The sequence below is a fragment of the Silurus aristotelis genome (assembly GCF_946808225.1).
Source record: "Silurus aristotelis genome assembly, chromosome: 2".
NCBI lineage: Eukaryota > Metazoa > Chordata > Actinopteri > Siluriformes > Siluridae > Silurus > Silurus aristotelis.
This window is the reverse complement of record NC_139575.1, coordinates 1,179,149-1,203,919: the sequence shown is the minus strand read 5'-3', so window position 1 is coordinate 1,203,919 and position 24,771 is coordinate 1,179,149. Positions and strand designations below refer to the sequence as shown.

Here is a 24,771-nt window from a genome sequence, read left to right as displayed (position 1 = left end):
AGGACATTCTCTTTGGACTTGTAATGAACACTAACAAAGACGACTTTCTTGTTGATAAAATACTTCTGATGGGAAAATTTTATTTACAAAATTTAAATACTTGAAAGTGAAACAAAAATTTTTTTTCCCTTTCTTTTTCTTTTACAAAAGCCCTAAAAGTGATTAAATCTTTTGTCCTTTATAGAAAAATATGATTTTTTAGAATAAACTATAGCACTGTTTATTTTTTTTACTTTAATTTTATTATTATTATACATTTGATTTATCTATTTTTTCCCTCTTTCCCCTAAATACATGTATATATTTGTATTTTCATGCACCAGTTCTGTGTTTTATAATTGAAATTGTACTTGTTATTGCCACGGTGTTTGTATATGGTTAATTGCTTAATAAAAAAAAATAGAAAAGATTTTTATCCTCATATTCTATATGTGTATGTGACAAATACAATTTTAACTGATAAAAGCGCAATATAAATACACGTGAATTGTATCAGAGTCAAAGTCAGTCTTCAGAAGTTTGTTGCTTAGAAACAAAAGGAACATTAATGTGTCTCTAAAACACTATTAAACACTCGGGGTATTTAGAATAACGCGTGCGTGTTTCTGTAAAACAAAACAATAAAGAACTACATCAGCGCCATGTTGGATCGGGTTAACCGGGTGGCACTGCATTACCCAGAATGCCGTGTCGCGTGTTTCCCGACAGGCTGTGCGCAGTTTGAATAAGTGCGCGAGGCCGCGGTGAGCGTGAGCAGTGCTACAGTGGGAGCGGAAGCTGAGAGTTGAAACCGGTCCCTGGTGTGTTCTTATAAACACGAGTGGAGTTTATTCTCGGTAGGTGACATTTACACTTCATGTGCTTTAGCTGCGCGCGAGCTAACCCGCGCGGTGTTTTGCTAGCACGCTAGTCAGTCAGGAGTCTCCACAGGAGCATCACGTGATCAACAAACACCGCGTTAATATTATAAACACATACAAATAGCGCTTTAATATCACTTATTCAAGTCTTTTATTCATATATATGTTACACTCGGTTTGTTTTATTTATTTTATAGAATCAAAACACCGGTGTAAAGTATTACAGGAGCGATAGCGGGGATTTGATCTGTTTTTTATGACTAGAAAGAATGTAAAAGAATGTGTAAATAATAAGAAGAGCAGTGTGTCAGGAGCAGTGTGTCAGGACTGCAGGGAGAAGGTGGACTTATCGGCTGGGAAAATCTGCATTCCTGGTTTGTGTTGCTGTTTTGAGGGTCATTTGAAGGACACGCCCACAGAGCAGCTCTTTATCACCATTATCACTCATGATGGTCCTCATGTCGGGGCTGATCAGTGTCAAGTGCATACTTGTGTCAAATGAATGGATAAATGCAGTGCCAAACAGTGTTGACTATAAATGACCCTAAAAAAGGAGTATTTTTTAGAACTGTTCCACTCTCTCTTATAAATACTGCAGTGTTTATTACTGATCACTGTGTGAAACCATGAATCAACTATACACTACAATAAACACCACTTAAACAACACAACAATAATAACTCCTCTAATGTTTTACAGCAAATTGTTGTGTAGTTTGTACTGAATTTAATTCCATTACATCACAAGTTACTGTGCTCCATTTATAAACTCCTTTAATGTACATTTCACACAACAGCAGTGTAATTGCCTGTTCCATAACTAGTGAACAGTGAAACATTTGGGACATATTTTTTTACTCACGATATCAGTGGACAAAGTCAAACACAAGTAATATAACAACTTTGTCTTCAATCTCACACCAGACTTCAGCTTTCGCTATTCGCGCTTGAGCTTTCACTACTCACGCTTCAGCTTTCGCTATTGATTTAGTGGTGGCGTCTCCTAGATCACAGGGATCAGGAGGGTAATGATCCTCCCCTGGTAACAGTTCAGAGTGTGTAAACACTCACCAATGATCACATTTAATTATTTTTGCAGAAGAAGAATGAAATGTCTAAAAACAGAGGAGTATGTGCAGCGGATATCATGTGTACAGGACGCCTTTGTTCTTCACGGCGAGCTGGAGGTGAGACGAGGATGTGATGAACGCTATACCGTATATTGGTTCATGCTCAGAAAACTCCTAAAATCCCACAATGCAATGTGTGTGTGACCATCTGTATTTCTGAACCCTGCCGTTCCTACAGAAACACATAAAGCAGGGGCTCGGGGCGTTCGGCCGCACGGCGTGCGATCGCATTATCCGGGCCTGTAACCAGCGTCTGGCCGGAGGAGCTCCAGACCCTGAGCTTCAGGAGCATCTGGTGGATCTAGTGGAACTCGCCGCACACGGATACGGAGCCGTCCCTGAATCCGGATCGCGGGGCTCCTCGCTCTATCTGGAGAAGATCATCTTCCACATCCTCCAGAAGCTGGTCGCGCAGCAGGCTCACGGTCCTGCAGGGCGTCTCGCAGAGTTCATGTATCTCAGACTGCAGGGCGTGTCTTCACAGGTACCTACAAGGCCACGCCCCTAAAAAAGTGTGCTCATTTATGAGCTTCATTATCTAAAACATTTGTGGTTGCAGGTCGAAGACTTCGGTGTTGTCGCGAGGAACTGTTTCGCCGTATTGTGGAACGGGTCGAGCGGCGCTCAGGCTTTGCGCCTCTCACCCAGACAGCAACTAGCCGGTCAGCTGCAGGCTCTCCGTTTCCGTCTGCTGGAGACGACGTGCTCCGCCTCGTGTAAAGTCCCGGCGTTTGTGGAGGAGGCCGTGAGCGAGTACGAGCGTGCATGTGGAGGCCTGTCTCAGGACGACGCTGGCTTTATTCTCTCCGAGTTCCGGACGCGTTTCTTCGGCGCAGACGTGGGGCGTGACTGCGCTCTGACTCCGCCCCCGCTCGGGTTGAGGTGCGAGGCGGTGGTGAAGGTGTGTAAGCCTCTGTGTAAGAACCGACTGTGGGACGAAGCGGTGCGGCTGGTGGACGGAGCGACGGAGTGTGTGCGGGAGGGGGAGGGGCTGCGCTCGGCGCTGGAGTTAACCGCTCGGGCACCGCGTCTGCATCGAGACCTCGGCTCAGGAACCGCATGCAGTGAGACGTTCACGGACTGCGCTCGCATCCTCAGAGCATTGCCTCCTGTCCTCGGGGATGCAGAGACGCACGCCCTGGTGGAAGCGTGTCAGCTGGTTGTCTGGGCAACAGAGGCAGGGCAGACTAAAGGGATGGGTGGAGCTACGCTGCTGGCCAGTTTTTCCTTCTGGGAGGAATATCAGGAGTTTCTGATCAAACTACAGACAGTGAGCTTTTATTTTTCCTTTTAATCCTTTCATTTTTTTTCCCTTTCCTTCTCCATTCTTTCCTTCTTTCCTCATCTGACAGATTACTCTTTATATATATATATATATATATAATTGTGTGTGTTTCAGGGCTCATTCTCACAACAGCTGCAGTATTCTCTGTGCTTCAGTCTCTACCAGGGTTTCATCAGCACCTACGACAGTTTACACACCTCGCAGGTAATGCCATCACACACACACACACACGCACACTAGTCAGACAGAAAATGAAGGAGGTATGAGTTTCTCCCTCCTCCATTAGAATGTTTTAGTGATTATTGATCTCTGTAACTTCAGATGTCTCCACTCACACCAGAATCAGTTCATATTGTAAATGTTTGTTCCTTATTGTTATTAGTTTTGTTTGTTTGTTGGTTTGTTTGTTTTTTTTAAGCTGTTTGTGCAAATTAAAAATTAAAACAATGTTTTGGAAACAAGCAGCATTATTTCATTCACACTTGCAGCATTGAACATTAGGCGTAATTGTTGTTTTAACGCTACGCTGAATCAGATTTTTGGAATATCTCTCATTTTCAGTGACCAATCAAAAATAATTCACTGCACACTTTGTACTACTGCTCACGCATGCAGCATGTGGTGTGTTGAACAACTTCTAATGAGCATGGAAACGTGAAGATGTAATACCTCTGTTTGTACTGCACAATCCTGTGGGCATGTTTGCAGCTCGATCCTGGAAGTGTGCTCCGAGCGAGCTGTGCCTCTGCAGTGTGTGAGAACCCAGAGACAAACAAGGGGTTTTATTTAAAGAACACGGCACCAGAATGAGGAAAAAAAGAAGTCCACAAACACCCAGAGAAAAAGCCAAATATTCATCCTCCATACAACAAGAGCAAAAACTTGGGTACGAGAAAGTGAAAGCAAATAAACAGCGAAGAGATTTCACTCTAAGGATCTAAACAGCCCTCAATGAACCAAACGGTGAAATACGTGCAGAAAAGCAGACCTGTTCATACACGTGTCCGAAGCAGTCGGTTGTGGTGGGAGTCAAAAACACGCCGGCTGAATTCTGACCAGTTCACTTTACAGCAGAGCAGTGATTTATGTTCTTCTTACTCCAGTCTTTCAGTCTTATTTAATAAATATCGCCCTTCAATATATCCTTTTAATTAATCAGGATATTAGCATTAGAACAGAACTTTACTCACACAACTCTAATGATTCATTATCCTCTGATTTATTTATTAGTATTTAATATAACATACTCCATGCTGATGTGCTTATCTAGAGTTTCTTACACTGATCTCATACACCTGAGCCTGTTAGGGCCCTTGCCCTGGGATTTAAACTTCTGATCAGAAGTCCAACTCCATAACTACTGAGTGACTCCTTCCTCTTCAGAAGATCCCATTTTATATTCAATATGGGAAGATAGAAAAACAATGTTCTGGGTAATTTGTTCCACAAGTGACCAGTATTTTGTTCAGCGTTTTCTGAACGTGTGTGTGTTGTGTGTGTTGTGTGTGTTGTGTGTGTTGTGTGTGTTGTGTGTGTTGTGTGTGTTGTGTGTGTTGTGTGTGTTGTGTGTGTTGTGTGTGTTGTGTGTGTTGTGTGTGTTGTGTGTGTGTAGGACTCTGTTGTTGATTTCCTGGACAGAATCCTGTTATACTGCCAGGCTACAGCAGGACGCTTGATGACTGAACTTCGTAAACTTTCCAACGAAGGCTTTTTCCTGAAAGCAGGTCAAGATTTTATTATCCTTATTCTATTGATCTTTATTTTACTGATAGCTTTGGCTTGGGTTTCGGTTTCTTTAACCAATAACACTGAGTGAGTGGTGAAGTGAAGAACACTGGTGATCATCATGGCTCCTGTTAGTGGGTGGATTTATTTATCAGGCAGCAGGTGAACATTTTGTCCTCATAGTTGGTTAGAAGCAGAAAAAATGTGCGTAAGGATTTGAGGAGTTTGATAAATTGTGACATCTAGACGTCTGGGTTCCTGGTCTGCAGTGGTCAGTATCTATTAGCGTTTCAAGGAAGGAACAGTGGTGAACCGGCGACAGGGTGTGAAGGCTGGTCCGTGTGGTCCGATCCAACAGACGATCTCCTGTAGCTCAAACTGCTGAAGAAGTTCATGATGTTGATGCTCGATGGGTCAGAACTGTTTTAGCAGCAAAAAGTAGACCAACACAATATTAGGCAGGTGGTCATAATGTTATGACTGAGTGTATTTATTGTTTTATATTGTAATTATTTCCTAAATTGCTTCTATAATTTATGCGTCACACTAAAATATGTAAAGCAGGTTTTAAAATGTCTGAAAATGAATTGTAATGACGTAGACAGTAAATGGAACATCTGTGTAATTATTTATTTCATTGTGTGTGTGTGTGTGTGTGTGTGTGTGTAGTGTGTGTGGTGAACAATGTGGTGTATGAGTTATTTAACAGGAAGTTGTATGAGGAAGCGTATGGACTGGTGGAGATTATTTGTCAGGAGCTGAGTAAAGACTGTCCTTCTTCTTTCCCTGTAGACAGAGTAAGTCCTGCCCCTGCGTCTCTCACACACCTGCTTTACTAATGATTACTGAGTTCTTAGCTGTGTGTGTGTGTGTGTGTGTGTGTGTGTGTGTGTGTGTGTGTGTGTGTGTGTGTGCAGGTGAACCGCTGCTTCATGCTGGCAGTGCAGTGCAGTCGGAGAGCGTCTCAGTTGGACAGAGCTCTGGACTGGGTAGTGCGCTGGATTCAGGTTTTAGGTTCTCGTGTTCTGGATCATCTCACAGAACCGGTGTCTTTGTGGGTTAAAAGCAAGTGTGACGCGGCCCGGGCCGGGGAGGACGACACGCGCCTCAGGTAACACGTAAGCACGCGGCCTGTGAGCGAAGTGTTTTAGCCGATCGTCCTGTTAGATTGTGGTTGTGGTTGGCATGAGAACCCAGAGCTTCTGTCTCATTATCTCAGGACCCTGAGGGACGGTCTGGGAGCAGCAACGGTGGATGAGGAGGTGTGTCTGCGTCTCCTGGAGGAGGAGCTAAGGATGTACAAGGAGCAGAGCGGAGACACGGCGCAAGAGCGCTATAACACACTCTGTGACCTCCTCGATATCTGCCACGAGGAAACCACACACACTCTACGCCGTGCCTCTTACCTGTGTGAGATGGCTCAGGTGGTGTGTTACCATGACTTCAGTAAACAGACCGACTGGTGTGTCTATATACACACACACACACACACACACACACACACAAACATTGATTCTATGGCTTTGTTGGAAAATAAACACTATGGGCCAAAGGTTTGTGGACACATGACTGTAAGATTGCTATGTTTCTCTTTTTGAACATCTCAGCCCACATTTAGTCTTCATTCACTCCTAATAACCTCCACTCTTCTGGGAAGATTTTCCACTAGATTTTGTGGAGATTTGTTTATTCACAAGGGTGTAAATACAGTGAGGTACCGATGTAGGTGAGGTTAGGGGGCCTAGGATCCATCAGTTATGTTCAATAGGGTTGGAGCTCAATGGCAGGAGATCTTCCACTCCAACCTATGTAAAGCAGATCTTCATGAAGCATGTTTTGTGCACAGCTGACGAGTGATGATGCTGGAGCAGGTTTTGGGTCTCCTATGGGTGGAAAATTCATGTGAATACTTTTGATCATGTAGTGTATAAGAATTATTTTAAATGATTCTAATCTTCATTTGCATACTGTAAACTCATAGGCCTGTGTGTGTTATGATGTCATAATATTTGATTTTTTTATTATTATTCCCCACACCCAGATTTTAATAAGGTCTTTAATTTAATCTTTTCTCATCATTCAGTTCTGCAGTGGACTTTGCCCACGAAGCTCTGCGCTTGTTGGAGGAGGAGCCTGAGACAGCGGAGAACTCTGATAGGCTGAAGGATGAGAAGGCCCATGCCTATCTCTGGCTGTACATCTGCACCCTCGAGACCAATCTACAGGAGGTCAGAAACTGGGCAGATGCCTTCACATCAATTAAAGACTGAATTAAAGACAGTTAAGCTGACAGAGCTTAACTGTAGGGGAAAAAAATATCGATTAGAAAGTCAGTCCAACAGGCCACGCCCATTTTCCATCTCTCATGGTGTACATTTGCCTTCTCTAACCTGATAGGCTACTTATGATGCAATAACCTTAAAAAAAATAAAAGCTCAGGATGCAATCAAACCCTGATTAGAAGTTCTCCCATGTGTTCGTCTCAGGCGGTGGACATGGAGAAGCGTCTGCGTGCAGTGCGTGAAGGCAGCAGGACCGCCGCTGATCTTGACTCGGTTCCCACTAACGATCTGGAGTATGAAGACAAACAGAAGTTCCAGGAGAGCCAGCTGGTGTACGATGGACTGAGCTTTAATCTGTCTGAACACAGCAGTGAGGGACACCTCTTTCTAATCATAACACACTCAACCACAAACAGCCATAACCTTACTGTCCAACTGCATCTCACAAAAGTGTGTGTGTGTGTGTGTAGAGCATCTTGAGCCTTTAGAGAAGTGTTTATCACTCTGGGCGACTCTGCTAAAGGACGGCTCTGTACCTACAGTGAGGGACCACAAACACACTGCCTCCTCCATCCTGCTAATGGCTGCTCTTTATACACTCATGGGCAAGGTACACAAACACACACACACAATACTGTATATACACAGCTTCTCTATCTATTAGTTTATATTCTCCTGTCCTCTTGCAGCCTCTGCAGGCTCTGGAGTCTTATCAGCTGGCTGCATCTCTCTTCCGGCTCCTCTGTGACGTCCAGAACAGCGCCGGAGCTTCACTTCACGCTGCGAAGCTCCTACTATATCTGGGAGCTCCGCAACTTGCCCAGGTAAGTGATGCATCATCATACATGCATGTACATTACAATAAATAGTATCTTATTATAATGTAGAGCTCAAGTGATTCATCGGTTTTGCAGATTAAGCAGCACCAATATTTGATTGCTGGAGTCATCAGCTATCAGCAAATCCATACCAATAGCTTCTACTGGGTTCCCTTATGCAGTCCCAGAGCAGCCTCTAGAGGCAAATCGCTGACTCCACGTGGTGGTGGTTTTTTTTTTTTTTTTTAACTCACTCTTTAATTCTTGTGACTTTTTGTTATTTACTGTATTATATAACTTTATAAAAATGGTTTAAACACTTGTTTCTACGCTTTTCACAGCTGCGTATCTGTGTATCTATAGTATTAATTATTTAGTGTTGTGTATCTATGGTGTTAGTTCTTTAGTGTTGGTCTGTGTCTATATTGAATGTAACCCTGCTAAGGCTACTAACGCTTAGTGTTTATTTATTAGTACATACATTTTGTGTTCTTGAAAATTCATACATTGTTCTCAAATTGGCAGATCAGTCGTCTTAAACAATCATGTGGTATCAGTGATTCGCCTCTAGAGGCCGCTGTGGTACTGTATAAGACAATCGAGAAAAACTCCGTATGGATTTTTTCCAATAACCGATAGTTCCAGCTATCAACTATTGGTGCCTTTTAAATGATCCAAGGGTGTGGTTCAATATGACTCTGAAAAGACACACTTAGTCAATGTTCATGACCTTTCTAATTGCTCTCATGCCTTTCTGTAAGGGTCATTGCGGTGTTTATCGCACTGTTTATTAAGATTGTGATGGTGTTGGGTTGATGTGTGTTCAGGTGCAGTTAGATGAGGCACAACAGTGTTTAAACACAGATACGAGCTCTGAGGGAGCAACCATCCTGTCTGTCACTAACACACTGCTCAGAGCACAAGTCTGTTATGCATCAGGACAGGTGACGTGCGCACACACACACACACACACACACACACACACACACATATCAAGTCAAGTTTATTTGTATAGCGCTTTTCACAACAGACATTGTCTCAAAGCAGCTTTACAGAAATCAACATATGCTTGTTTAAATGGTGCTTGTATTCTAAGACTATTATCTTAATAAAAAAGATAATGTGCAGACAGCATGATTACACCGTGTGTGTGTGTGTGTGTGTGTGTGTGTGTCAGGTGGAGACAGGTGTACAGGTTCTGTGTGAGGTGTTAAAGGAGACTGCGCTGCATCACTCTAAAAGCTGGTATATGCTGAAAGCTCAAGCTCTGCAGACTGCCAGCACTTACCTCAGTCTGGACACGGGGACACTGCACACGCACCTGCGTCACACCATCATCCAGCACGGTACACACACACCCTCACATACACACATCATACAGATCCTATAGACACTGAACACACAACATAGGAATGTGTTTAGAGAGCCAGTGTGAGGCTCATCTTCACTCTAACAAAGACTTCTGACGTTTTTATCACTTTTCTAAAATCAGAGATTTATTACTTTAATGACTTGTAGCACATTCTGTTTGAACATGTTTATGACTGAAGTATTTCTTACCTCTACTACCGATAATGTCCTTTATTTAATATCCTTCTCTGTGTGTGTGTGTGTGTGTAGGATTAAAGACTCCAGACACTACTCAGTATGAAGCACTGAAGCTGTTGTGCAGTCTGGTGATGATGCTGCTGGGGAATGGATTTTATGGAGCACCTGGTCTCAATACAGACACTCTCTTTGTGGACCAGGGTAAAAAAAAAAAACAATCACTTGGAAGCTCATTAAAGTCCCTGTTACTAACACGCTGATAAACTGTAGGAGTGAAATTAGCTGAAATTCTACTGTAATAGCAGGTATATAGCGGTAATTAAGGGGCCAAGCAATGCACCAAGCTGGTCTGAAAAAACCTTCTCAATGCCTCTCAACTGAACATCAGGCCATGAAATAAAATAACCCAAGTTACACCAGTATTTTCACCATGTCTGTCTTTTTCTTTTGTTGGTGTATATGGAGCTCTTGAATGTAAATTAGGTTTTTGGTGTGTGTGTGTGTGTGTGTGTAGGAGACAGCGTGGTGTTTAAATGGCTCTTGCTCAGTGAGGTATTGCTCTGCTCGGAGAGGATGGTGCGCCTGAGGAGCAGCGGAGGAACAGCTCATGAAGCCAAAGCTCAGTGCCTTGAGGCCCTCAAACTTGCCACCAAACTGCACACACTCAGCCAGTAAGTCCTAATGTTGTAAAACACACACACACACACACACACACACACACTGAAACATTCACCCGAATCATTCCAACATAATCTCCTGCTATGCATTTAAATATCAGTTATTCCAGACTTTGTGATTTTTATGCTGCATGTCTTATGAGATTGTGTTACGTCTAATGTGTGTGTGTGTGTGTGTGCGTTAGCTGTGCTGAGCTGTTGGTGTTGAAGGCTGAGCTGGAGTTGATGAAAGGTGCAGGTGAAGCAGGTGGTTTAGACCTGGAGCAGGTCAGACACTTACTGGACCTTTGCACAGGTAAACACATTATTTTTATCACTGCTGCTTCTGAATGGTTGATTTAAACTTCCTGATATTGGAGCTGGAAATCACACGTTTGTCATTTAATACAAAAAGTGTATATTATATCTACAGTCTAATGCAGGGATCTTAAACTTTTTTCTATGAGATGGATCATTTTTCCTTTATTTAATGGGGACCGGGTCAGTTGTAGTGACTACCAGTATTATCATTTTAAATGTATTTATTTTGACCCCTAATTCTAGATTAGTTTATTATTTTGTGCTGCAGTGTACTGACACACGAGCGTCACTTTTCAACAGATTTATCACATATTAAAGAGCATCATTACTGTCATTATGACATTTCATATTCATTACTATTGAATTCAAAACATGTGATTGGTTGGTGAATGTAATCAATAATTACACTTTTATATCTTGTTAATAACTACATGATTAACTACATGATACAACTAGATGATTAATCAACCGATAGGTTTCAAAATAATACTGCATAAAACCTTAAAAAATAAATAAAATATTAATGTTCCATGTAAAATAGTGCTAAACTTTATTACAAAAATAATACATAAAAAACATTGCCGAATCATCAATGTGCTAAATGAAATAAATATGAAAATATAAATTCATAAATATAATTATATATTAACTTATAAATGATAAATATAATATAGCGCCCTCCATGCAGCGTGCAGTCTCGTGTAAAAAAAAATTAAATTAAACCAGCACGTGGCTTCAGTGATTCACCTCTAGAGGTCGCTCTCATAATGACAGCGGACCAGTAGACGAACGTTCCAGTGACTATGGGGCCATAGGTTCCGTATTCTCTTTATGCTCTTTAATAAAATAGGATAGAGAGAGAGATATCGAGATCGAGATCAAAACACTTTGGGGGACATTCTGTGGTAGGAAAATAATCCAGCATTTCTGCATGTTAGATTTTGGTCGTCAGCAGCAGCAGAAGTGTGAAGTGAAGATTAAACCCCGTAAGGGTCGCCCAGCGGTGAAAATCTCTGCCCCTGAGGTCCCGGAGGAGGACGAAGAGGAGATGAGTGGGCTCCTGAGCTCTCGTGCATTGGGCCGGGATGCTCTGGAGGAGCTGTCTGAGTTGGGGCAGGACTCCTCGCCTCCTCTGAAGCCCAAACGTCAGCGGATGCTGTCGTGCCTGAGCCACGCCGAGGGTTGCTCCTGTCCCTGCTGCACCGACCCAGGCCTGGCAAGGGTCGGCGTACTCTGGGCCCTGGCGCAGGCAGACGCCCAGAGCGAGGCGCAGAATTCACTCCGCCTACGCCATGTTGCCAAACTCCGCTGTCAGAACATCCATGCTAAAGTCCACGCTCGCTTAGCAGAACTGGTGCCCGTTAAACGGTCAGAGAGGCCGTGCATGCTGCAGACAGAGATGGTGAGAGCGCAGCTGAGCACAGTGCTGAGTCAGCTGTGCTGCAATGGGGCAGAGGTGGGGAAAGTCTCTGCTTTGTGGGAGGAGTTAGAGGCAGGACTGGAAGCAGTGAAACCCAAGGGGGCACTGTTACCCGATCTGGGGCATCTGAAAGCCGCTCTGCTTGGGGCAAAAGCTGTAGTCTGCTGCCTGGCTCTAGCCGGGAAAAAGCAGTGCAGCCCTGATGAGCTTTTCTCCTCTGTGTGGGGCTGGACGACTCCTAAAATCAAAGCGCATGTCAAATCTCGAGGAAAGAGCTCCAGCAGTGACGGACTTCTTCCAGCTACAGCTCCATCAGGGAAGAACCTCACAGAGAACAAACGAGAGGCTTACATGGAGACAGGGGGGGGAAAAAACAAAGAGGTCCTGATCGCTTCCTCGAAGAAAACCAAGAGCTCACTGCCAAAAATCAGCACCACGAACCCTGCCGTGGCCTTCAAAACCCCCAGAGCAAGCAGGACCCCCAGGCCCAGGTGTGTTTCCGCCGTAACTCCGGCTGGGATGGGCGCTGACCTGAGCGCTTTCGACTTCACCAATGAGGTGCCTGATATTACAGTAAGCTCCACCCCTCTTCCCTCAACCAAAGCTACAACCAGTAGCCGGTGCGGGATCACGAGGGCGAAGGATGCGCCCAAGGGTTCCTTCCAAGTTTTTGAAGATTCTTCACGCCTGCAGGAGAAACCTGTACCTGTTCCAGCTGCTCCGAGACGGACAAAACGTTCACGTTTTAAGGTCTGAGAAGTGATCTTTACACATCTCTCTCACACACACAGGCTGTTTTCAGACGATGTTCTCTAACGTTTTATTCCATATTTACCTTTAAATCCCATCCTCGTTTCTTCCTCTTCCAGGTGGAGTTCAGTGACGAGAGCGATGCTGAGACACTCGAGACAAAATCGGAAAACAAGCTCTCTGTCCCTTCTGCACCTAAACCTTCGTCTAAATCCTCCGTGAGCAGAGTTTCAGCACAGGACCGGCCCAGACGCACAAGAACCGTTAAGAAGAGCACCGCCCCGTGCACCAGTGACGCCTCCTCAGAGGAAGAACCGCAGCCACGGCGAGGACGCTCCAGGAAAACTCCCAGCTCCGACGGCGTCGAAATACCGGAGAGGATGAGGATGGTCCATGAGGACCAAGATGGAGACAGTTTGGATATCAGCCTGGAGAAACTTCAGGAGTCTGTCTCTGAGATGGTGAACACAGGTGTGTATGTTCATGTGTATGTTCATGTGACTGGTGCATGTAGCTGTATCCTGGATGTGTGTGTGTGTGTGTTTGCGCACTCGTGCAGGAAGTGCAGCTGACGGAGACTGTGAGGTGTTAAGACGAGATTTCGGAGCAGATTCCACCAGAGACTGTGTGAAGGAGCTCAAGAGCTCTGGACAGACCGGAATCGAGATTCCACTGGCACACGTCGCACCAGGTGACCGCAGTTCCTGATTTTATTACCTCTCTCAGAAGACCTGTCTTTAGGAGCTCCTGCTACAGGCTCTTACTGATAATTACCAGCAGCAGACCGAAGATAGACATGAATCTGGAATGATTGACAGTTCTTCAAATTATCTGGAAGCCCCGCCCCCTCATACATTTTACATTGATGTTTATCTTTTCACCCTAATATCTACCTTTTAAAGAGCATCATTACTGTCATTATGACCTTTCATATTCATTACTATTGAAATTAAAACATTTACATATGCATGTGGTTGGTGGCTGAATGTAATCAATAATTAGGTTATGTTAAGACGAGGTCGAGCGATAGTGGATTTCAGTGATACCTGTAGTGATGTTGGATCTTATTCGCCGATAACCGATTAATCAACCTAGAGTTTTTTAAAAACTGGAACTTTATCGGTGCCTCGACCTCTATTAATAACTAAAGAACATTTTAGTTTGAAAGCCGAACTTTTTATCAGATACAGATATGATACGAGTAAAACCTATTTAAAATTACATTAACAATAAAACCCTGTAATAAAGTGTTTGTGTGAATGCGTATGTACAGGTGATCTTTCGGTAAATGGGATCCGATCACTTCTGACCTCGTCTTGGCTCCTCCTCCACCACTTCCCACACCCTTCCCTCTACTCACACCTGTGTTCGCTGCTCGCCCAGTCGCTCGGCCAGTCCGATCCCATCACCACGGCAATGCTGCACTCTCAGGCACTGGGCGTGTCCTCTCGTCACCACATGACCCGCCACCTGGCCAATCGCCTCAGGTATGTTCAGCAGGCTGTGTTCATCAACCCTAACCCTTTTCCACCCGTCTCTGCTCGTCTAACCCTGGATTTACCCCTGATATTTCAGGAAGCTGAAGAAGTCTGGCGACGACGTAGCGGAGACTCTGAGTGGCCTGAGTCTGGACGAATCCCCGAGCCAGACGCAAGTGAAAACTCTGTCTGTGCTCGAGAGCATTTACTCGTTTACCTGCACGCAGCCAGCACAGTTCCCACACACACACTGCACAGAGTTTACACAGCAGCTGGAACACCTGCCCGCAGGTAAACCGTGCAGCGGGGCGACTCGTTACCAATCGAATGCCGTGCAGGTGAGCGCAGATTAACTGGAGTGTTTCGTCCTTTACAGGTGTAACAGTTTGTTTGATCTCACTCGTGGGGGCATGTCCTGGGGAGATTGGCAGCACCGTTCTGATCACTCGACTGGAGCGTGACTCGGCCCCCATCACCATGAGGATCTTGACCGCACACAGCGTACGAGCAGTGCTTAGGTTTCTGCAGTGCAGTACCAACCCGTGTGCTGCTGGGTTTATTTACTGTGTGTGTGTGTGTGTGTGTGTGTGTGTGTGTGTGTGTGTGTAGCACCCTATAACCATGCTGTTGGAGGAGATGGAGGCGGTCCTGCAGGGGCAGAAGAAAGTGAGCACAGTAGCAGATAAGGTGCAGTGGTGGGAAGGCAGGAAGTCTCTGGACGCTCGTGTGCAGGTTTTATATTCATATTGTAACATTTATTAACACTTATAATCACATAAACCCTACATAGTGCATTATATTGTACCCCCACTACATAGGGTACAATTAAGGCATAATAGGCCCTACACAGTGCACTATGTAGGTTTAAACATTAGCTATCGTACACTACATAGTGCACTATGTAGGGCCCATTATGCCTAAATTATCCCCTATGTAGTCCGGGTAGAGTATATAGTGCACTATGTAGGGTCTATAATGCCTTAATTGTACCCTATGTAGTGGGGGTACAATATAATGCACTATGTAGTGTATGATGGGTAATGTTTGACTCTACACAGTGCACTATGTAGTGTATGATTTGGTAATGTTTGACTCTACACAGTGCACTATGTAGTGTATGATGGGTAATGGTTGACTCTACACAGTGCACTATGTAGTGTATGATTTGGTAATGTTTGACTCTACACAGTGCACTATGTAGTGTATGATTTGGTAATGGTTGACTCGACACAGTGCACTATGTAGTGTATGATTTGGTAATGTTTGACTCGACACAGTGCACTATGTAGTGTATGATTTGGTAATGTTTGACTCGACGCAGTGCACTATGTAGTGTATGATGGGTAATGTTTGACTCGACACAGTGCACTATGTAGTGTATGATGGGTAATGGTTGACTCGACACAGTGCACTATGTAGTGTATGATGGGTAATGGTTGACTCGACACAGTGCACTATGTAGTGTATGATTTGGTAATGGTTGACTCGACACAGTGCACTATGTAGTGTATGATTTGGTAATGGTTGACTCTACACAGTGCACTATGTAGTGTATGATTTGGTAATGGTTGACTCTACACAGTGCACTATGTAGTGTATGATTTGGTAATGGTTGACTCGACACAGTGCACTATGTAGTGTATGATTTGGTAATGGTTGACTCGACACAGTGCACTATGTAGTGTATGATTTGGTAATGGTTGACTCGACACAGTGCACTATGTAGTGTATGATGGGTAATGGTTGACTCGACACAGTGCACTATGTAGTGTATGATGGGTAATGGTTGACTCGACACAGTGCACTATGTAGTGTATGATGGGTAATGGTTGACTCGACACAGTGCACTATGTAGTGTATGATGGGTAATGGTTGACTCGACACAGTGCACTATGTAGTGTATGATGGGTAATGGTTGACTCGACACAGTGCACTATGTAGTGTATGATGGGTAATGGTTGACTCGACACAGTGCACTATGTAGTGTATGATGGGTAATGGTTGACTCGACACAGTGCACTATGTAGTGTATGATGGGTAATGGTTGACTCGACACAGTGCACTATGTAGTGTATGATTTGGTAATGGTTGACTCGACACAGTGCACTATGTAGTGTATGATTTGGTAATGGTTGACTCTACACAGTGCACTATGTAGTGTATGATTTGGTAATGGTTGACTCGACACAGTGCACTATGTAGTGTATGATTTGGTAATGGTTGACTCGACACAGTGCACTATGTAGTGTATGATTTGGTAATGGTTGACTCGACACAGTGCACTATGTAGTGTATGATGGGTAATGGTTGACTCGACACAGTGCACTATGTAGTGTATGATGGGTAATGGTTGACTCGACACAGTGCACTATGTAGTGTATGATGGGTAATGGTTGACTCGACACAGTGCACTATGTAGTGTATGATGGGTAATGGTTGACTCGACACAGTGCACTATGTAGTGTATGATTTGGTAATGGTTGACTCGACACAGTGCACTATGTAGTGTATGATGGGTAATGGTTGACTCGACACAGTGCACTATGTAGTGTATGATGGGTAATGGTTGACTCGACACAGTGCACTATGTAGTGTATGATTTGGTAATGGTTGACTCGACACAGTGCACTATGTAGTGTATGATTTGGTAATGGTTGACTCGACACAGTGCACTATGTAGTGTATGATTTGGTAATGGTTGACTCGACACAGTGCACTATGTAGTGTATGATTTGGTAATGGTTGACTCGACACAGTGCACTATGTAGTGTATGATTTGGTAATGGTTGACTCGACACAGTGCACTATGTAGTGTATGATGGGTAATGGTTGACTCGACACAGTGCACTATGTAGTGTATGATGGGTAATGGTTGACTCGACACAGTGCACTATGTAGTGTATGATGGGTAATGGTTGACTCGACACAGTGCACTATGTAGTGTATGATTTGGTAATGGTTGACTCGACACAGTGCACTATGTAGTGTATGATGGGTAATGGTTGACTCGACACAGTGCACTATGTAGTGTATGATTTGGTAATGGTTGACTCTACACAGTGCACTATGTAGTGTATGATGGGTAATGGTTGACTCTACACAGTGCACTATGTAGTGTATGATTTGGTAATGGTTGACTCTACACAGTGCACTATGTAGTGTATGATGGGTAATGGTTGACTCTACACAGTGCACTATGTAGTGTATGATTTGGTAATGGTTGACTCTACACAGTGCACTATGTAGTGTATGATTTGGTAATGGTTGACTCTACACAGTGCACTATGTAGTGTATGATTTGGTAATGGTTGACTCGACACAGTGCACTATGTAGTGTATGATTGGGTAATGGTTGACTCGACACAGTGCACTATGTAGTGTATGATGGGTAATGGTTGACTCGACACAGTGCACTATGTAGTGTATGATGGGTAATGGTTGACTCGACACAGTGCACTATGTAGTGTATGATGGGTAATGGTTGACTCGACACAGTGCACTATGTAGTGTATGATGGGTAATGGTTGACTCGACACAGTGCACTATGTAGTGTATGATGGGTAATGGTTGACTCGACACAGTGCACTATGTAGTGTATGATGGGTAATGGTTGACTCGACACAGTGCACTATGTAGTGTATGATGGGTAATGGTTGACTCGACACAGTGCACTATGTAGTGTATGATGGGTAATGGTTGACTCGACACAGTGCACTATGTAGTGTATGATGGGTAATGGTTGACTCGACACAGTGCACTATGTAGTGTATGATGGGTAATGGTTGACTCGACACAGTGCACTATGTAGTGTATGATGGGTAATGGTTGACTCGACACAGTGCACTATGTAGTGTATGATGGGTAATGGTTGACTCGACACAGTGCACTATGTAGTGTATGATTTGGTAATGGTTGACTCGACACAGTGCACTATGTAGTGTATGATGGGTAATGGTTGACTCGACACAGTGCACTATGTAGTGTATGATGGGTAATGGTTGACTCGACACAGTGCACTATGTAGTGTATGATGGGTAATGGTTGACTCGACACAGTGCACTATGTAGTGTATGATGGGTAATGGTTGACTCGACACAGTGCACTATGTAGTGTATGATGGGTAATGGTTGACTCGACACAGTGCACTATGTAGTGTATGATGGGTAATGGTTGACTCGACACAGTGCACTATGTAGTGTATGATGGGTAATGGTTGACTCGACACAGTGCACTATGTAGTGTATGATGGGTAATGGTTGACTCGACACAGTGCACTATGTAGTGTATGATGGGTAATGGTTGACTCGACACAGTGCACTATGTAGTGTATGATTTGGTAATGGTTGACTCGACACAGTGCACTATGTAGTGTATGATTTGGTAATGGTTGACTCGACACAGTGCACTATGTAGTGTATGATTTGGTAATGGTTGACTCGACACAGTGCACTATGTAGTGTATGATTTGGTAATGGTTGACTCGACACAGTGCACTATGTAGTGTATGATTTGGTAATGGTTGACTCGACACAGTGCACTATGTAGTGTATGATGGGTAATGGTTGACTCGACACAGTGCACTATGTAGTGTATGATGGGTAATGGTTGACTCGACACAGTGCACTATGTAGTGTATGATTTGGTAATGGTTGACTCGACACAGTGCACTATGTAGTGTATGATGGGTAATGGTTGACTCTACACAGTGCACTATGTAGTGTATGATTTGGTAATGGTTGACTCGACACAGTGCACTATGTAGTGTATGATGGGTAATGGTTGACTCGACACAGTGCACTATGTAGTGTATGATGGGTAATGGTTGACTCGACACAGTGCACTATGTAGTGTATGATGGGTAATGGTTGACTCGACACAGTGCACTATGTAGTGTATGATGGGTAATGGTTGACTCTACACAGTGCACTATGTAGTGTATGATGGGTAATGGTTGACTCTACACAGTGCACTATGTAGTGTATGATTTGGTAATGTTTGACTCGACACAGTGCACTATGTAGTGTATGATGGGTAATGTTTGACTCGACACAGTGCACTATGTAGTGTATGATGGGTAATGGTTGACTCGACACAGTGCACTATGTAGTGTATGATGGGTAATGGTTGACTCGACACAGTGCACTATGTAGTGTATGATGGGTAATGTTTGACTCTACACAGTGCACTATGTAGTGTATGATTTGGTAATGGTTGACTCGACACAGTGCACTATGTAGTGTATGATGGGTAATGGTTGACTCGACACAGTGCACTATGTAGTGTATGATGGGTAATGGTTGACTCTACACAGTGCACTATGTAGTGTATGATGGGTAATGGTTGACTCGACACAGTGCACTATGTAGTGTATGATTTGGTAATGGTTGACTCGACACAGTGCACTATGTAGTGTATGATTTGGTAATGGTTGACTCTACACAGTGCACTATGTAGTGTATGATTTGGTAATGGTTGACTCTACACAGTGCACTATGTAGTGTATGATGGGTAATGGTTGACTCTACACAGTGCACTATGTAGTGTATGATGGGTAATGGTTGACTCTACACAGTGCACTATGTAGTGTATGATTTGGTAATGGTTGACTCGACACAGTGCACTATGTAGTGTATGATTTGGTAATGGTTGACTCGACACAGTGCACTATGTAGTGTATGATGGGTAATGGTTGACTCGACACAGTGCACTATGTAGTGTATGATGGGTAATGGTTGACTCGACACAGTGCACTATGTAGTGTATGATGGGTAATGGTTGACTCGACACAGTGCACTATGTAGTGTATGATGGGTAATGGTTGACTCGACACAGTGCACTATGTAGTGTATGATGGGTAATGGTTGACTCGACACAGTGCACTATGTAGTGTATGATGGGTAATGGTTGACTCGACACAGTGCACTATGTAGTGTATGATGGGTAATGGTTGACTCGACACAGTGCACTATGTAGTGTATGATGGGTAATGGTTGACTCGACACAGTGCACTATGTAGTGTATGATGGGTAATGGTTGACTCTACACAGTGCACTATGTAGTGTATGATGGGTAATGGTTGACTCGACACAGTGCACTATGTAGTGTATGATGGGTAATGTTTGACTCGACACAGTGCACTATGTAGTGTATGATTGGGTAATGGTTGACTCGACACAGTGCACTATGTAGTGTATGATGGGTAATGGTTGACTCTACACAGTGCACTATGTAGTGTATGATGGGTAATGGTTGACTCGACACAGTGCACTATGTAGTGTATGATGGGTAATGTTTGACTCGACACAGTGCACTATGTAGTGTATGATGGGTAATGGTTGACTCGACACAGTGCACTATGTAGTGTATGATGGGTAATGTTTGACTCGACACAGTGCACTATGTAGTGTATGATGGGTAATGTTTGACTCGACACAGTGCACTATGTAGTGTATGATGGGTAATGGTTGACTCGACACAGTGCACTAGATGTCTAACAGTAATTGAAACATGGCTGTATGAAATTTTAGTCTCTCAACTGTTTATTCTTGTTAATGTTTCGTAAATTTTTTTTACTCAGAAACTTCTTGAGGACATGGAGGAGGCTTTGGGCGTATGGCGAGTGTTGCTCCTTCCCTTGACCCCTGACCCTGAGCTCCCAGCTCAGATGAAACGCCTCAAGTCATCAGTAAAAGAAACGAAGCTCACGAAGGACATGCTAAAGGTTGTTCTTTCCGCAGCTCCTCTGCTATCCCTCGCTGACCTGCAGTCTCTCTCTGAGGGGGCGTGTCTGCACCATGGGGATTTCCTGAAGCTCCTCCAGAAGAGCGTCTGTGAGCTGAGAGAGAGACAGGAACCTCACGGGCACACAGTCCTCGTCCTGGACAAGGTGGACCTCCTGGAGATGTTTCATTTTCAAATAGAACCTGCTTTAATACAGGATTTAATGTGGTGGGTGTGTGTGATTCTACAGTACCTTCAGAAGCTGCCGTGGGAGAACATCTCGTGTTTAAAGCCTCGTTCTGTCACTCGTATGCCTTCACTGCAGGCTGTACTGGGCCACAGTCATCTCAGACAGGTACGTGCGCACACACACTACACTACACTAATGTTATGAATAAGAGGTCATGTGACCTGAGCTCTCTTCCCCCTCCCCCGCTCTCAGGTGGATCCAGACTGCGTCCTGTCTCGTGGTATTGATCCCCAAAGGGTTTATTTTGTTCTGAACCCTGACGGAAACCTGCCCGAGACCGAGAAACGCTTCAGAGACTGGTTTACTGGGTTAGACTCACACTCTCTCTCACACGCTCTCTCTCTTTCTCTCGCACGCTCTCTCTCTCTCTCACACACACGCACATTTACTTACACACTCACTCACTCTCTCACACACACTCTCACACACTCACTCACTTACACACACATTCACTTGTACTCTCACTCACACGCACACTTTCTCTCACACACAAACACACACTCACAATTACGGTCACTCACACACACCTTGTACTGAGTGCAGTGTCACAGTTTATTACATAATTACAATTATTTAATTACAAAATTACATATTAAAATAAAAAACACACACACTTGCATACACATCTGTGTTACCCAAATAAGGTCTAACAAATGTAAACTATTTTATTTAATCAATTTAATTGGTGGCAATTTTATTTTTCTCAATGTAATCAATATAATAATTATATAGCATTAATTACATTAATTCTCTCTTTTTTTTTTTCTTTTTTTTTTTAACAAAAAAAATACTTTTTATATTATTTAACCCAAGCAGACCTTTTATTTAAAATTGTTTTAGAAATGTAAATGGTTGTTGACAAACGTAATAATAATATAAAAATAAATAAATAAACATGCATTTTAATGTTAAGCATATTAGGGGTGTACCATTACACCCCTAATATACACCTTGTATGTTGGTGTGCAGACTGATTTTTGTCGTGTGTGTGTGTGTGTGTGTGTGATCTTTAGGGAGCGGGCGTGGCAGGGTGTATGTGGAGCTCCTCCTGATCCTGATCAGCTCCAGGAAGCTGTAACCACTAAAGACCTGTACATGTGAGTGAAGCATCTCTATACTTCTCTACAAACAGGCAAGTGTGTGTGTGAGACTTTGTTTTTCTCGAACCAATCTGATCCGATTCCTGTCCCTGTGCAGTTATGTAGGACACGGAGCTGGAGCGCGCTTCCTGGACACTCAGCGTCTGCTCCGAGGGAACGTCCACGCTGCAGCTCTGCTGTTCGGATGCAGTAGTGCTGCACTCAGTGTTCAGGGAAACCTCGAGGGAACCGGCATCACCCTTAGCTACCTCACCGCTGGGTGGTAATTATATTCACTCTCTCTCACACACACACACACACACACACACACACACACACACACACACACACACACACACACACACACACACATGTACATAAATAAACAAACTTTCATTGCTACCGTATTTTTCAGACTTTAAGCCGCTACTTTTTTCCCACCCCGCGGCTTAAACAACGAAGCAGCAAATTTTTCCCGGTTTCACAAACTTCAAGCCAAAAAACTGAACCCCATAACATTAGACCAATGAAATTTCCGAACGGAAACGAAAAAACGCACCTCACCTGTGTTCTGAGCTGCACGGCATCGGGAGAAAAAACTTTTTTTTTTAAACGCATGACGATGCCAAAAGATAAACTCTCGAGAGAAATAGTTGTGAAAGGAAGGAGGAAGACCGTGAACAATGACTTTCTTGGTAGGCTACTGTTTAGATACAAGCCGTTGTAACGTGTTGAGTGTGGGTGAGGGGAGAGCTCGCTAACTCCAGTTACAACAGAAATCATATAAGCACAGACAGGTTTCCAAAACTCGTGCTTTTTTATTTTTCTTGGCAACAGCGTTACGGGTTAGTCAAAGAAACTTAGAAATGAGCATCAGAAAATAATAAGGACAAATTCCTCGGTCTTGCACACATGCAGTAATAGTGGAACCCCCCCCCCCCCCTCCCCCCCGGCTGAATAAACAGAAATAAATAGAAATATATGAATTCTATTAATAAATATTGAAGAAAATATGAATCAAAGTAAAACATAAAGTAACTCTCCAAATAAGAGCTGTAAAAACTGTTATATAAATAAATAAATACTGTTGCATGCAAAATGAATAAAAAAAAAAAAGACACTGCTTTGAATACTGGATAGTTTCTGCAGGGTCTTAAAGTCTAAAATTTAAAAATCTACATTTTCAGCTTTAGAAAGTGTTGAAATTGCTGTTGTAGGTCTTAATTATTTTAAACAGGTCTTAATTTCCCGATGTCCATGTAACGCTGCATTGAAATGCTCCTGCAGCACTTTAGAAAGTGTTTATTTGTTAGTTCCCGTAGTGATTCCGTCTTTCTTTTGCGAGTCCAAATATAATTCGGTGTGTTACGACTACGGGTGAAACCAACAGGCAACAGCCAATCAGAATCTCTTCGATCATACCACAAACAAAACACTAATGTTTCAGCGATAGGGAAGTGCGATTTTTGCGATACTTGGCTTTAAAAATAGGACTTTAGGGACTGGTTAAGGACAGTCGCTTACAACGTATTTGTATTCAAAACAAACAGCATGTGATGTCAGTAACTGGCCTCTGGAGGCTGCTCTTGTACTGTATAATGAGGGGGGACCTTCTCAGACACAACCCGGAAAAACTATCGGTGTGGATTTTTGATGATGGTTCCAGCAATCAAATATCTGTGCCGAATAAATCTGCAAAACCGGCGGCTCGGACGACCACTACTTTATATTATATAGAAAATATTTACATTTTAAAGACTGATGGGTGAGGATCTCCTGTGTGACTTCATCTACATGATTCACCAGTGATACAAATGGTATTAGTTAAGTGTCTCAGCTGCACCCTCTAGTGGACAGATGTCCTTTTAGGTTAGGTTTATTACCCCATAGTGAGTTATTAGTGTTACTATCTCGTACAGGCAGTGTACTCAAAGCGCCGCCTACAGAATCTCAATATCTCTCTCTCTTCCCAGTCCGTTAGTGTTGGGGAACCTCTGGGATGTGACGGATCGTGATATCGACCGCTTCACCTCTGCCCTCCTACAGTCCTGGCTCTCTGGGGGTTCAGGCTCCTCCCTTCTCCAGCACCTGGTCCAATCACGTGACTCCACACACCTCAAGCACATGATCGGCGCCGCTCCAGTGGCGTACGGTCTCCCTGTCCACCTGCGTTGATGCAGCACGAGTCCTGTTTACACGTTGTTGTGACGCACGAGCAGCCTGGTTAATTCATGATGTAGCGTCTTTTACACCACACCACCTCACACTTTTAGAGAAGATTTTAATCTGTGTATTTGGGATTTGTGTACATTGTTTTATTATTAAATCATCTTCTGTTTGCTGTTTTAAATTGCTGTATCACATTAACTTATTAAATTTAAGGTTTTTTCTCGTCATTTATTTTTGATAAATGATTTCACTAAAGACTCTACCTGTGTAACAGGTTTTGT

General features: G+C 43.5%; 1 protein-coding gene across 1 annotated transcript; it reads left to right on the top strand.

Moving 5' to 3' along the window:
* Positions 1–701: 701 nt before the first annotated feature.
* On the top strand, positions 702–24,717 carry espl1 (extra spindle pole bodies like 1, separase). Its single transcript, XM_083562403.1, has 31 exons — positions 702–836; positions 1,959–2,046; positions 2,168–2,473; positions 2,549–3,259; positions 3,389–3,478; positions 4,887–4,998; positions 5,669–5,796; positions 5,917–6,110; positions 6,219–6,461; positions 7,083–7,227; positions 7,486–7,651; positions 7,752–7,891; positions 7,971–8,105; positions 8,927–9,043; positions 9,277–9,445; positions 9,720–9,848; positions 10,162–10,318; positions 10,510–10,619; positions 11,563–12,794; positions 12,914–13,265; positions 13,354–13,485; positions 14,068–14,281; positions 14,370–14,563; positions 14,649–14,773; positions 14,882–15,004; positions 20,850–21,158; positions 21,243–21,347; positions 21,435–21,550; positions 22,256–22,339; positions 22,440–22,604; positions 24,295–24,717. The coding sequence occupies exons 2-31, from the start codon at positions 1,966–1,968 to the stop codon at positions 24,494–24,496; spliced, it is 6,486 nt and encodes a 2,161-aa protein (XP_083418529.1). The 5' UTR covers positions 702–836; positions 1,959–1,965; the 3' UTR covers positions 24,497–24,717.
* The last annotated feature ends 54 nt before the right edge of the window (positions 24,718–24,771 follow it).